The sequence below is a fragment of the Rhamphochromis sp. 'chilingali' genome (genome assembly GCF_963969265.1).
Source record: "Rhamphochromis sp. 'chilingali' genome assembly, chromosome: 19".
NCBI classification, from domain to species: domain Eukaryota; kingdom Metazoa; phylum Chordata; class Actinopteri; order Cichliformes; family Cichlidae; genus Rhamphochromis; species Rhamphochromis sp. 'chilingali'.
In genome coordinates this window covers 17,261,448-17,275,220 of record NC_137946.1, presented here as the reverse complement: position 1 = coordinate 17,275,220, position 13,773 = coordinate 17,261,448, and the positions used below count along the sequence as shown (strand labels likewise).

The window sequence follows — 13,773 nt, the reverse complement described above, 5'->3', positions numbered from 1 at the left end:
GATATAACTTAAGAGAAGTGTAAACAATGATGTGCACATTAAAGATATTTACTTATTAGAATTATATTGATGCTACTGAGGAAAAAGTGCACTTGTTAATAATAAATCTGAATGTATTTTGTGACAATATTAATATATATATATATATATATATATATATATATATATATATATATATATATATATATATATATATATTAAAGTACGATTTTAGTATATCATCGTAGAATAAGACATTTAAGGAGTAATCAGTGCAAAAAATCTTTTATTGCAAAATTATGACAGCAAAGCACACCTGCCATTTTTGATTTGATTCTATAGTCTGCTTGGAGTGCAGTAAAGATGACAGTGGTCAAACCCAGGAGTTGCCAATTCATTTTCGCAAGGGGCCACGAGAGCACCAATGTAGTTATAAACAGATTTTAAAAAAGAACTAATGTTGACCAGAACTAAGTCCAGCTTATTGATTGGGCCCTCCACAACAATCCCAGTTTCTCATAAGGCCACTTGGGAAAATCCATTGCCCAACCCAGTCAAAACAAATGTTTGTGTCGATAGCTTGTCTCCTTCAAAGGGCACTATGTACACTGTCCACGCAACATGCTGCCCCCTTGTGGACAAAACTTAGAACAACAACATTGAATCCCATCATGCTTTGCCGTACCCGCCGACCCGAACACCTCCAATGCGAAGCTAACAGGCGTTAGCTACCGGGAGCGGACATGTTGTACCGACCCTTTCTTTAATAAACATCGCTGTAAGCGGGGAACCGGGAATTTAAGGGAAGGCTCGGAGCGTCTGGCAATCATGGATGCCGTCAACGCCTTTAACCACGAGGTAAGTGGCCTTCGCTGAGTGTCTGAACTCCCCTAGTGTGGTGCTGCTGATCATGGAGCTGCTGCTGTTGCACTGGAGTTAGCCTAGCTGGTCGAAGCAGTGGGCCTGCTCGGTGAGTTAACTGGACATCTTATTCGGCTTAAGTGTTGCGCTTGTTTGGCACCCCTGAAGTAAACGAATGCCACTGGAAGGAATAGTTGGATTTTCGGCCACCCACTAAGCTTACACAGTAATATCCAGTCAGTAGCGTTTCCAGTGACTGCCGCTTTGCTAGCTTGTGGGAGTAAGTTGTGGTTACCAACACAATGCAAATGAGAACGCGCAACCACAGGTAGAAAGATCAATACAGCAATAGCTTGTTACCATACTGTACACAAACAGACTGAATGTTCATTACAGCCTCGTTAATGTTAAAACCAGTGCTCGGTAAGAAGATGCTAGGCCAAGTTACTACAAGGCCTGACTAAAGGCGGTTGATGTTGTTAGGAGTCCAGTCAAAACACTAGTCAAGCCATGTTTTGGTGTTTCTGCCTGCACCCGCGAATTTGACTCACCACAGAGACTGAGGGGCAGAAAGACATTTCTTGTCGCATCTTAACACGCTTGTTCAGATCATGTTTCTTGTACCATATCTGAGCTCTCGTGGTTGTGAACAGCCCACGATGCTTCTTGAGCGATATCGTCCAGTTTCAATTGTAGTTTCTGTCTCACACCCAAGCAGAGAAAGTAGTGGCTGACAATGAATGCACATCACTATTTGATACATATAGATACGCACACACGTGTGACTCATATTCGAATACAATCTTAACCTTGTTGTCAAAGGTGTATAGATGTCTAAATTACATTTTCTCCAGATCCTCTCCATCTTGTCTATTTTATTCTGAATAAACATTTCGCATGCTAAAAAGCACACACTGTCACAAAGCTGTATGTTGTAGCTAATGTGAGTTATGTTGCAAACCATTCAAAAAGGCCAACTGCACCTTGGCAGAGTTGAGGAACAGCTGAAATTTTGTTTTGATGTGAATTATAGTGGGAAATACAATACTGCATGATTCTTTGAAGTGTTTTTATTTATGAAAACAAAATGGAAATATGCCTGATTTTTGCCCATTCATTTTCATCATAGTGGTCCTGGTGTTTTGTGAATTCACCGTACCCATTTATTTATGCGGTTTCCTTTTTCAGTATGACTAAATAAACTCAAGTTACCCTGAGCCATGCTGTAGCATCGATCAACAGTTACAGCAGATGGGTTAAAAAAGATCCTCATTAATCTTTATGAGTCTGTATAAACTGGGATATTCATTGCTTGGATACCACCTGGTCTGCATCTATCATTTAATGCAATTATAACGTGAATGCAGTAAAGACCCAAATGTGGCTGTTTGATATGGGATGAGGAGTAGTGATGAAATAGAAGTGATCAGCACCACCCTGGACACTCCTCCAGCGTCGTGACTCTCCATCTCACAGAATGATTATCTTCTATGTCTAGTTATTCTCATTGATGGACTCCAAACCCCCAATATCTCGGGCAAAGATGATCTCCATCACCAAATCTGCCATCAAAGCAATGAAAGTAAGAATACGACATTAGAATGATTCTTGTATATTTATTTAATTTGTTATGTTTGGGGTCTATAATATAACGGCATGCTCATTTGCTCCTCTCTTCCTCAGCTTTACAAACATGTGGTCCAGATTGTGGAAAAGTTTATAAAAAAGGTGAGCCGAGTCTGTTTTCATTAAAGTTTGCAGACTGTGTCTCTTCACTAAATACCAATGAACTCTGCTGTTTTCTTCCTCTTTTCCCTCCAGTGTAAGCCTGAGTATAAGGTAGCAGGCTTATATGTGGTGGATTCCATTGTTAGGCAGTCCAGACACCAGTTTGGACCTGATAAGGATGTGTTTGGACCAAGGTTCACCAAAAACATTACAGGAACTTTTGAGAACCTCTGCCTTTGCCCCGTGGAAGACAGGGTAAGAGAAGAGACCTGGTGACAATTTAATTGCACTGCAAATTAACCCGAGTATTTGCCGCGTCTCAGTGTTTCCCACAGATTTACGTTCTCCTTGTGGTGGGTGGTGCAGGCATATGGGCGCGTGTGTGCAGGAGCAAAAAACTGGTAGCATATGCACACTTTCCCAAACAAATTATTCAGTATACACTACTCCTGTGCAGTAGTCCCAGTGAGCTTGGCATTGCAGCACATCAACCAGTTCTACCCCTGCTGCAGGTTCTGGTTTAAGGAATCCTGTCCCCAGCTAGAGATATAGGAGCTGGAGTTTGCCCAGGAGGCAAGTGAATGATGATGGTGTGAGTCTATCGTCAATCCCAGGGTTGATGGTTTGACCCACAGCTCCTTCACTTCATATGTCGAAGCATCCTTGGGCAAGATACCGAACCCCAAATTGCCTGTAACATATCCATCAGACTGTGATTGTGTGTGATAGATAGAAAGCATTTAAAGCACTGCATGATTGTGGCTTCTAGTAGAGAGCCACTCTGAGTACTTAAAGTGGAAAAGGGCTGTATAACTTCCTATCCATGATGACTGGAACTACCACAGTTGTGACTTAGAAAGCCCTTTTTTTTTTCCTTCAATCTATAACTGATCTTGAGATGTGATTGTTCTCTTGGCAGGATAAAAGACTAAAGATGTTAATAATAAAATGAGTTGCCAGTTATAGTTTGGTGGTGGTGGGGGGGAAGGGGGGTTGTTAGTATATTTGGATTACCTGCCTGCCCAAGTTAAATCTGTTCATAGGTAGCGCTCCATTGTAATGATAAATGTCCTGTGCTAAATATTTTCATTTATAGAGTAAAATTGTGCGGGTGTTGAACCTGTGGCAGAAGAATGGGGTGTTCAAGATTGAAGTTATTCAGCCCCTCTTGGACATGGCAGCTGGCTCTGGCAGTGGTGCTGCACCCAACACAGGCGCAGATGAGCCAGGTAATTTTTGAGGTTGTGCATTGCTTTATTAATATAATATTAATACGTTGATGTATGATGTTGGCATTTGAAAACAAACGTTCTCTCTTCTGGCAGGTTCTCCTCCACCTCCAGCCAAAGAGCCAGTTACAGTGGTAACGGCAAACTCCACCATGATACCTGCTGCTCAGCTGCACAACTCTGATGCCTTTGCTGCCGTGGCACAGCTCTTCCAGTCCTCACAGGGTCAGCAGGTATGTTTTTACTAATGCGGACTGGCATTAGATTGTTGCCTTATTCACTTTCTTGTATTTTTGTTACTTCTTAAGCATCTTTCACATCTTTATTACTGACTCTTCTTTCACTCTGTTTTGGGCATCTAGCTCCAACAGATCCTGCAGAACTTTCAGCAGCACCCAGTGAAGCCAGAGACCAACACCCAGCCTTCACCGCAGATTATTCAACCACAGGCCCCAAATGTTTCTGCTGGACTGGGCATGGTCGCGCCACAACCTCCCCTTCCCTCCCAGCCCGCCCAACTAACCCAGCCTGCCCAGCAGAAGACGGCCTTTGACAAGGTGACAATGCATTCTTGTATTTGCATGATGTTCTTTATTTTATTTTATTTTCTTTACCGTCAGGCAAGAAGGTAAAGATGCCCACTTAAAACCTTTTCAAATTTATATCATAGGTGCATCTGCTAGAAGGCTGAAGGGTATCACACGGTATAGCACAGTAAAGGAAAAGTAAGGCTGAAGAAGCGTTGCCACATGAAGAAAACATCATTATTTGTGTGTTTCTCTCGCAGAAATTGCTGGACCGTTTTGATTATGATGATGAACCAGAAGTTGGAGAAGAAACAAAGAAGGATGAAATCTCCTCTCAGCCCCCCTTGTAAGCTTCTTAATTTATTTTATATGCTGCAGTCTGTGATACCAGAAAGCAGAAAGCTTTGATGAAAATGTATTTTTTTAACAAAATAAAAGCTGTGGAGCTGATAGTGTATTTTTATCATCGCAGTATGCAGCAGCCTCCAGCCTTTCCACAGCACATGGATCACTTTAAACCACAGATTAATATACCACAGGACATCTCACAGCAGGTAAAAAGAACAAGACTTTTAAATGAAAAAGAGCTTCTTCTTTATTGACAAATCTTAACATCTCATTTTGTAGCTTGATTTAACAATAGGATTACATAATACTACGGCTTATTATAAATGCACATACAACTGTTTACAGTATATGCTCTCTATCTGAAATAAAACGGAGAACTGAGTTTGTTACTGAGAAACTGATTTGAGGGATCATGTTATATGTTTTTCTTCCCCTCAGGTTCCTCTTCCTCCTAATGGGCAGCTCCAGGTCCACGGTTTACCACCAGGACAGAGCTTTCCTGCTGTGATGCCTCCTATGGGCCACATGCTGTCAGGGATGTCCCTCTCTGGTTCTTCTGGGCCTCCAGGCTTCCCTGGGGTTTACCATCACCAGAATGCAGCCCAGCAACAACAGGTAGGCAAACAGTAGCATAAAGATGTCACAATAAATTGTAGTTGGGCATAAAATTGTAGCAAATTGAGAAAAATGTCAGAAAATTAAATTCTGATGTTTTGAAATTGTTTTGTTTTTTGGTCTTCTGTAACTTTGACTTGCACAGAGATGTAGTTCTGTCGCTGTAACAGATTTTACTCATAATGTATCTTCTCTATACTGTGTCAGGATTTGCCAATGGATGTGGACCATTCATCCATGAGAGATGGCAGACATGGCCGAAGATCACACTCAGGCTCCAGGTAAACGTCTAAAACAGGATGTAATTTTTCAAACTAGGTTTCCTTGTTCACACTGTTATATCTTATTTCCTGTTTATTTTGCCATATATAGATAATCTTCTTAGTATACACTTTTTAAATATAATGCTTTGAGTTGAAATGTCTTCTTCCCCCGCTCCCCAGATCTCCAAAGCGAAGGAGATCACGGTCCAATTCTCGTACACGTCGATCCAGGCACAGGCGATCCCGCTCACGCTCAAGGGATCGGCGTCATCACTCACCTCGCTCACGCTCGCAGGAGCGCAGAGAGAGAGAGAAGGAGAGAGAGAGACGGCAGAAAGGTCTTCCACCAATTAAGAGCGAGACAGTCAGCAGTAAGTCATCATCTGTTTATTATCGTAAGACTTTCAGTTACATTCTTTAGTTCCTAACTCTTTGCTCTCTTCTCCTGTTTAGTTTCCAGCACTACTCTCTGGGTAGGCCAGCTGGACAAGAGAACACAGCAGCAAGATGTCGCCTGTTTACTCGAGGAGTTTGGGCAGATAGAGTCCATCAATGTAAGTTCTCTCACAGAGATCAGCTTTCAGTTTATCTAACTGTGAGGTCATCCTGCAACCGACACTTTGTTGATTAAATCTTTCAGTCAGCTTGTAGTAAATTTGACTTTATATACTTTCTTGATTTTTATAGAACTTGTTACACAGACAGCTCAAAGCCTCAACTTTGTTATTTGTATTTGATACAGTTTGTGTTAATAAGTGTGATGAAAATGGAGTAAATGCTGACATCAAATTTGCACCAAAGGCTCTACATGTTTAAAAAAAACAAACCCACTAATTACAGGCTCAATAAAGTGGATGAGTATGACTTGTTTTTTGTTTTTAAACACTCGTTTTTTTGTTGTCTTCTCTCTTTAAGATGATCCCTCCACGTGGCTGTGCTTATATTGTTATGATACATAGGCAAGACGCCTTCAGGGCTCTACAGAAGCTCAGCAGGGGAACATTCAAAGTTAACCAGAAAGCCATTAAGGTGAATGAGCAACACTGATTGTTGCTTTGTCATGTATTAGTTTTGTTAGGAAAGGGCAAAACTAATAAGTTGCTTTTACTTATCAGATTGCTTGGGCTTTGAACAAGGGCATAAAGGCTGACTATAAGCAGTACTGGGATGTGGAGCTGGGTGTCACCTACATACCTTGGTCTAAAGTCAGAGAGGACCAGTTAGAGGAGCTTAAAGAAGGAGGAATGCTCGATGTGGACACTTTATCACCAGGTAAAAAAAGAAAAAATGAAGACACTTTATTTTGAATTATTTAGTTTAATTCATTTTTGTTATTTAATTAAAAGATCAAATTACTTTTAGTGTTCTTATGTTTTATTCTGTCTTCTGTGTACCTCATGTTGCTTTTACCAGTTTTATTACATTTGCTCTGCCTTATTATTGGCTTGTCAACTGTAAAGCACTATAAGCTGAACCAATCCCCATGAAAGTTATTATACACATACAGTACGATTTTGTAGGGGTTAAGGAATCATGCTGTTCCTCAGAGATATTGTTTTAATTAAAAAAAAAATGCTGTCTTTTCTAGAGTGGAGTGGCACGAGGAAGGCTCTCGACCACCCAGAGGAACTCACTCACAACGGCCGTTCAGAGCAACAGCAGCCTGAGGAGACACAAGCTGTACCTGTACCTGCCCCAAATGCTCCTCCTACACAGGTTAAAAAAAAGCCATATAAACTGTTACCAGTATCGTCATATCCTAGACTTTGAGAGGTGTTGCTTATTGCTAATTTAAAAGAAGCAGATTCTGAATCTTGACGGAGTCAGCTGTGTTTGACTGCTATTGTTGTGGGTATGTAAATGCTGAGTGGACTATGTTGATGAGAAAATTGGAGAATTGGTGTTCGAAAAATAACATAAAAGGTAATCAGTATACACACATGGTTTTATTTTAGTCTGGTCCTTGTACCATAATGTTTTTCCAGAAATGCGTTTTTGCTAAGCTAAAACTACATGTAATGCTACATGGCTAATTAAGTTGTATCTTTACACACTTTATTACTAGCAGCCTGTTGCAGAAACATGAAATAGTATTTTTGTACAAAATGGGTGATTCCCAAAGAGCTGCTAGCTGCATGCTTTGTGATGTGTCCATGAAACATTTGAGGATATTAGACAAGTGGAGAACAGAGGGAGTGGCAGGCCTGGAGATTGACAGAAAGTCAAGTCCTAAAGAAATGGGGAACAAATTTTGCTACTGTTTTTGACCAATGCCAAATTTTATACAAGAACGGGACCGAATGGCAACAGGTCTTACGGACTGATGAAAAGAAAAAAATATTTTCAAACATGTATGTACAGAGGAGGGCAGGAGAGGGGTACCAGCAGTGTGTCTACAGCCATCTGTCAAACCTCGTAGAGGCTTTGCCATAATTCAGGGCTGCATTTTGGCCAGAGGTGTTAGAGAGCTTGTCCTAATAGACTGAATTATCAACATGCAAAAGTACTGTCAGATTTTTGTCCACCATCTGGAAAGTGTCTGATTGGCAGCAGTTCCATTTTTCAGGATTGCAATGATCCCAAATGCACTTTCAGTGCAGTAAAGGCATACCTGGATAGAAACACAACATGAAACACTGTCTCACACTTCTCTCATTTAAAATCAACTGTAACTTCTAAATGTTCTCAGGTCCCTCCAATGCAGCAGCCAATGGTTGGTGTGGGTTCTCTCCAACCTCCTGTCTTTCCTGGGCCTATAGGCATGCCTCCACCTTCCTTCCCTCCAGGTGTCCCGCTGCCTCCTTTCATCAGACCTGGCTTCAACCCCATGCAAATGCCTCCAGGTAACAATTTCTATTATTTAATCATACTTTTGTTTGTGGTCTTTTTTATACAGTGTCTGCTCTCAGGTTTGTGTTTTTGTTTTCTTCTTTTATATACCCCTCAGCCGTAAAAGGCTGATAGAGTATTGTTGTTGGACACCCAAGTTTGTGAATGCGATAACTGGAAAACAAGGCGATTTTCAAATTACTACTTAAAATCTGGGACAAGTTTGAATCTCAGTGACCTTGACAAAAATCTTGTGAATGTGATAACTTGAGAATAAAGCGACATAAGTGTTTGAAATTGATACCATCAACTAGGAGGCTGAGGGGCAGCACTGGACACTGCCAGTAATAGAAATAAGAAAAGGACAAGAGTCAGTTTTAACTTGTGATTCATTTTATTTAATAATGATGGCAGCTGGGGACTGAGGTATGTAATGATGACAGTTAACCCATTTATTGAGTCATTAAAAAGCTCTTAATCGTTTTGCTTTCATGAGTGAATTGTGACTGAAAGCAAATCATGCAGGACATGATTTTTTTGTGTTCCCATCATGTTGTCAGAAGGAGATCAAAAAGTTCGTAATGATAAAGATTTAAAGGGTAAAACAGAAAAAAATCCATGTTTCTTGTATTTTAATATTTATGGGGGATAGTGGATGTTGACTAGTGTTATTTCTCTCTTTTCACATTTACGTTTATCAGAAATACATTTATTCATTTGCTAACTTGCGTGCATGTTATGAATGAGATTTTGGCAGTTTGATTTTGCTGTTTTACTTCAACAAACTGCACAAGTGCACCTTTTCAGATTTTACCCATCCAGCTTAGTCCAAGTCATTTTTAATTGAATCAAACAGGACCCTAACTCCTTTTATTACTCTTCTTCAGGTTTTCCTCTCCCTGGTGCTATGCCTCTTGGTCCCCCTCCTCCTTCTAAAACTGGAGTTGAGGACCCCCCTCTAGACCCAGCAGGTCTGGGAAACCGGAAAAATGACGAGGCCCTCGAGGCTCCCAACATCTTTAATAATCAGATGGGATCTATGGGTCAGTCTGCCTTTCTTACCTATCACAGAAAGTGATGTTTCCCTTCTCCTCTATCCATTCTAAAGAGACTTATGTTTGACCATTAAAGTGTTATTTTCTTGCTAAATAAACATAGAAAAGTGCTAGAAGTCACTTAGTTGTTTTGCAATATAGTACCAAAGATTTTGTAGTTAGTGTTTGTTTAAATATATTGTTTATTTGTAATCATAAGTACATTGTAGTTATATTAATGCTATACTTTGGTTTTCGTCTTTAGTTAACCAGGTAGGCTTGCCTCCAGGTGGACCTCTGGGTGCTCCTCCAGGCGGACATCTAGGTGTTCCTCCAGGTGGACCTTCAGGTGGACCTCCAGGTGCTCCTCTGGTGGGGCCCCAGGGCGGCCATCCCGGCAGCATTCCACCCCCCTCAGGTGGTCTTCTAGGGGCACGGCCTGGTTTGATTCCCCTCCAGCGTCCTCCTGTTCCCCCACCAACACACATGCAGCGTTTCCCACCACCCCATGGCTCAAGGCCACCTCACCCCGGCATGCCCCCCATGCCCCCACAGATGATGCCCAGGGGGCCACACCCTCAAATGATGCAGCACCATGAGCCACCTCCGCCTAAAGGAGCCTTTGGGATGCCCCCGCCGCACAATTTAAGGGCTCCTTTCCCTCATGGGCATGGCCCCCCTCCTCAGGGTCCACCTCCTTTTACCCGACCAGGCGGTCCTCGGAGTCTAGAGGGGCCAGAAGAAATGGATAGCAGACCATTCAGGGGAGACAGGCCTGGTTTCAGGGACAGAGAGCTAGAGAGGGACAGAGACTGGGATCGAGATAGGGAAAGAGGTTTTGGAGGTGGCAGGCGTCCATTTGGCGATGGAGGGAGAGGAGCAGGTGGTGATAAAATGGATGGTAGGGACAGGCTTGGAGGATGGCAGGAAGATGGAGGCGATCACCGGGGTGGAGGATGGGAGAGAGACAGAGACCGAGATCGTGACAGGGATCGCGACCGGGATCGAGAACGAGATCGGGACAGAGACAGGCGGGACTGGAGGGAGAGGCGAAGCAGCCTCGATAGCGACAGGGAACGTGCCAGGGGCGATGATGGAGATAGAGAGCGAGCGAGGGGGGAGGGAACAGAACGAGGAAGTCGTGAGAGAGGCAGAGGAGCCGAGGCAAAAGGAGACAGGCCAAGGCGGTCAGAACGGCGTGAGAGGGCCACACGCTGGGACAAAGATGACCGTTTAGCCGAACTGGAAAACATGGACAGATTTCAGACCCCTAACAGTACAGAGCAACCTTGCGTGACCCCTGAGGTTACCAAGGAAACCAGTAAGGAGCCAGGTGTGGAAGCTTCTGAAAAGAAGCCAGAATCAGAACTTATAGCTCCGCCTCCAGAGGGAACTGCTTCTACAGGAGAAGAGGCACCCTCTGAGCCGGCTCAAAGTGAACCCACAGAAGCAAACGAGGAGGCTGCATAGACTGCTGCGAACCACTGATGGATAGGAACGTGTCTCTGCCATGATAGTCAGTCTGTTCTTGGCAGACTGATTCAAACTAATCAGTTTGTTCGTCACTGACTGACAGTTTCTGGGCAGTAAGTCGAAAAGATCTCCCACAAATGTTGTTAAGCTTATGAAAATTGATGTCGTCAGGCTTCACGTGTCAAAATTAGGCCTGTGTTTCAAAACAAGTGAAAATCACTTTGGATAAATGGCCGTAGTTTTTCTCCTTCCTGCAGGTTATAAGAACGGACAGTGTTTGCATGCTCATGTAGCTCTATTTGTTTTTGCTGTAGTTGGTTTGCCAACGAAGGAAACGACTGATTTGTATGACACATTTCTTTTACTTCACGCCCCTAATTTACTGGAAAAAAGGATGTTTTCAAAGATGTAAATGGTATTGTTTTAGATTGTTTTTAAATTTGCCAAATTGTCATCATGTCAAACACTGAATAACTTTTCAAGCAACTCCATTATACCTAGGCTTTTTTGTTTGTTTGTTTGTTTGTTTTTTAATTATCTCGTTGCTTTTTTGTGTTCTAAATTCTCATTGCATTTTCACATCCAGGAAGGCACAGGTTTGAAAGGAGTTGTTGTGGCCTTAAAATCTAATTCAGTTACTTGCAGGGCTTGCAATTTAAAAATAAGGAAAAGGAAAAAAAGAAGACAAATGGAAAATACAAACTCCTTGATGTTTGGGTAATATACACTTTGAGTTAGACGTTGGAATAATAACAGCCCTTCTTTCAGTTATGTCCCCACTTTCTGCCTTTCAATCACATCAGTAAGAATAAAAACAGAGCTTTAGTGCAATAACTGATGATTTTGTGAAATATACCGTATCCTTAAAAAGTCACAGCATAACAGTTTTTTTTAAATATTACCGGTACCTCTAAAGACACGCTAGTACAGGATTTCTTTAAAAAAACAAACATAAAACTTGTTGTTATCGAACTGTATCGTCACAACATCGCTGATCCCAGTGTGTTAGCTCTCAGAATCTTTTATTGTGTTTGGATTTGATTATATGATACAAACCTGTATAACTGGTCATAACCAAGAACCTAAACTATAACAGAGGCAGTATAAATCTATAATAAAATCTGTAAAGTAGATTAAGCTTGATATTGACATGAGGTCAATAAAAGCCCGAGGTTGGCTTTGTTTTGGTAGTCAGAGTGATCTGAACATTCAGAAATTGTCTTGCTTAAATAAAAGTCCTTTGCAAGCAAATCAACGTGTCACCTTGAATAACAGATCATCAAAAGTAGAAACAAAGAAGACGCTACTGGTAAAGTTAAGAATTATACTGCCTGCCAAATTTTGAAAACAATGTTTGCAGCATAAAGTTGTGCAAGTAAAATGCCACTGAAAACGTTATCCCCCCCCCTCCGGTCTAAGACATTCGTACCTAATGTGCGTGTGTGTGTGTGTGTGCATTTTGTTTTTTATTTCCTCAGCTAAAGAAAGACTTCCTCAGATTCAGCAGATAAAAATCTTATTTTATTGTTAACTATGCAGAATGTGCAAATATTCAGGCCCAAGCTTAGGTGGATATTGAGCATTTTGATTAACCCTGTGAGGATCAGAAATAACTCATAACTCCTAACACTATGTTTTGCTGGAAAATAACCTAACAAATTTCAGGGGGAGGAAAAATGTAAATAGCTTTAGATTCTTGTGAGCTAGAATGTTTAGGGTTTTTGTTTTTTTTTGTCCCCTAATTGCTGAGACATGGGAGAACAATTTTTGTAAGCCAAATACTAATAACATAGGGTCCCGGGTTTCTTGCACTTCTCACAAGGATAGATACAAGTTTCTGTGTACGTGGTTGTTTGTCTCTTAGTAGAAGTCCATTTTTGGATCACACACAAGAGTCCTGTTGTGTTTTGGAAGCATTTCCCATCTTTCTCGTCCATCCATCACAGTCATAAATTAGTTTTGACTACATGGAAATACAGAATGAATCCTGTGGCTATTTGCTTTTATGCTCTTTGATAAAACACAGCTTACTAACTAGGTCTCCGTATCACTGTAGACATACTGTATCTGATATTGTTAAAATCACAAGCCCAGATTCAGCAAGCATAATACTTGTTCCCGAACAATTTCACACAAACAGAGACAAAGAGGGTATATCTAACGCGATGAGATGAAGAACATTGCTTGGGACACTGCTGTAAATATGCTTGTATCACTGACGATTTTGAAAGACTCGCAGTAATTTCTGTTAATAATCTGTGATTTCTTTATCTGAGAGAAACGCGTCGACTTGGAAGGAACAACAGAGGCCCTTTGCTTTAACGTTTTTAACTCCTAGTGGTTTGAAAATTGACAGATGTTTCTATGATTTGTTAAAAAAAAAGCAGAAGACATGGACATTAAATCTTCAATATTTCAACCATAGGATATTGTTTTTAATAAACTATTTTTGTACCAAATTATTTTTGTGTTCAATTTTTTTTTCTTATGTAGTATGATGTTTACTTATGATCCTGCCACAGCACTTGAGGCAGGTTGAGGTGTGTACTTTGAGCCATTGTGGCACCTCGAATCTTTTCATTTTCAGCCATTCTGTTGTAGATTTGTTGCTGTGATTGGGACCATTGTTTTCCTGCATGACTCAATTTTGTTCAAGGTTTAGCTGTAACATAGATGGCCTCACATTTGACTGTGGTACACGGAGGAGTACCACCACATGGTCTGCTTGGTGCCGCAGTGATAAGGTGCCAGATCATCACTCTTCCATCACAGTGCTTGGCAGTTAGTGTAGTGCTCGTGCTGATATGCTGGCTTTGGTTTTGTTTGGAAATGGCCTATACGCCTTCTCAGATTGATGGGCAGCAACAGATGCTCCTCTAAGATCATT

General features: G+C 41.4%; 1 protein-coding gene across 1 annotated transcript; it reads left to right on the top strand.

Moving 5' to 3' along the window:
* The first annotated feature begins 646 nt into the window (after positions 1-646).
* scaf4a (SR-related CTD-associated factor 4a) lies at positions 647-13,345 on the top strand. The gene is made up of 19 exons (XM_080867477.1): positions 647-837; positions 2,339-2,422; positions 2,524-2,568; positions 2,662-2,823; positions 3,665-3,797; positions 3,894-4,030; positions 4,160-4,354; positions 4,585-4,670; positions 4,797-4,878; positions 5,111-5,287; positions 5,495-5,568; positions 5,731-5,921; positions 6,004-6,104; positions 6,466-6,579; positions 6,666-6,822; positions 7,139-7,266; positions 8,240-8,393; positions 9,267-9,422; positions 9,679-13,345. Exons 1-19 carry the CDS (start codon positions 808-810, stop codon positions 10,881-10,883), a joined length of 3,411 nt encoding a protein of 1,136 aa, XP_080723603.1. The 5' UTR covers positions 647-807; the 3' UTR covers positions 10,884-13,345.
* Positions 13,346-13,773: the final 428 nt, after the last annotated feature.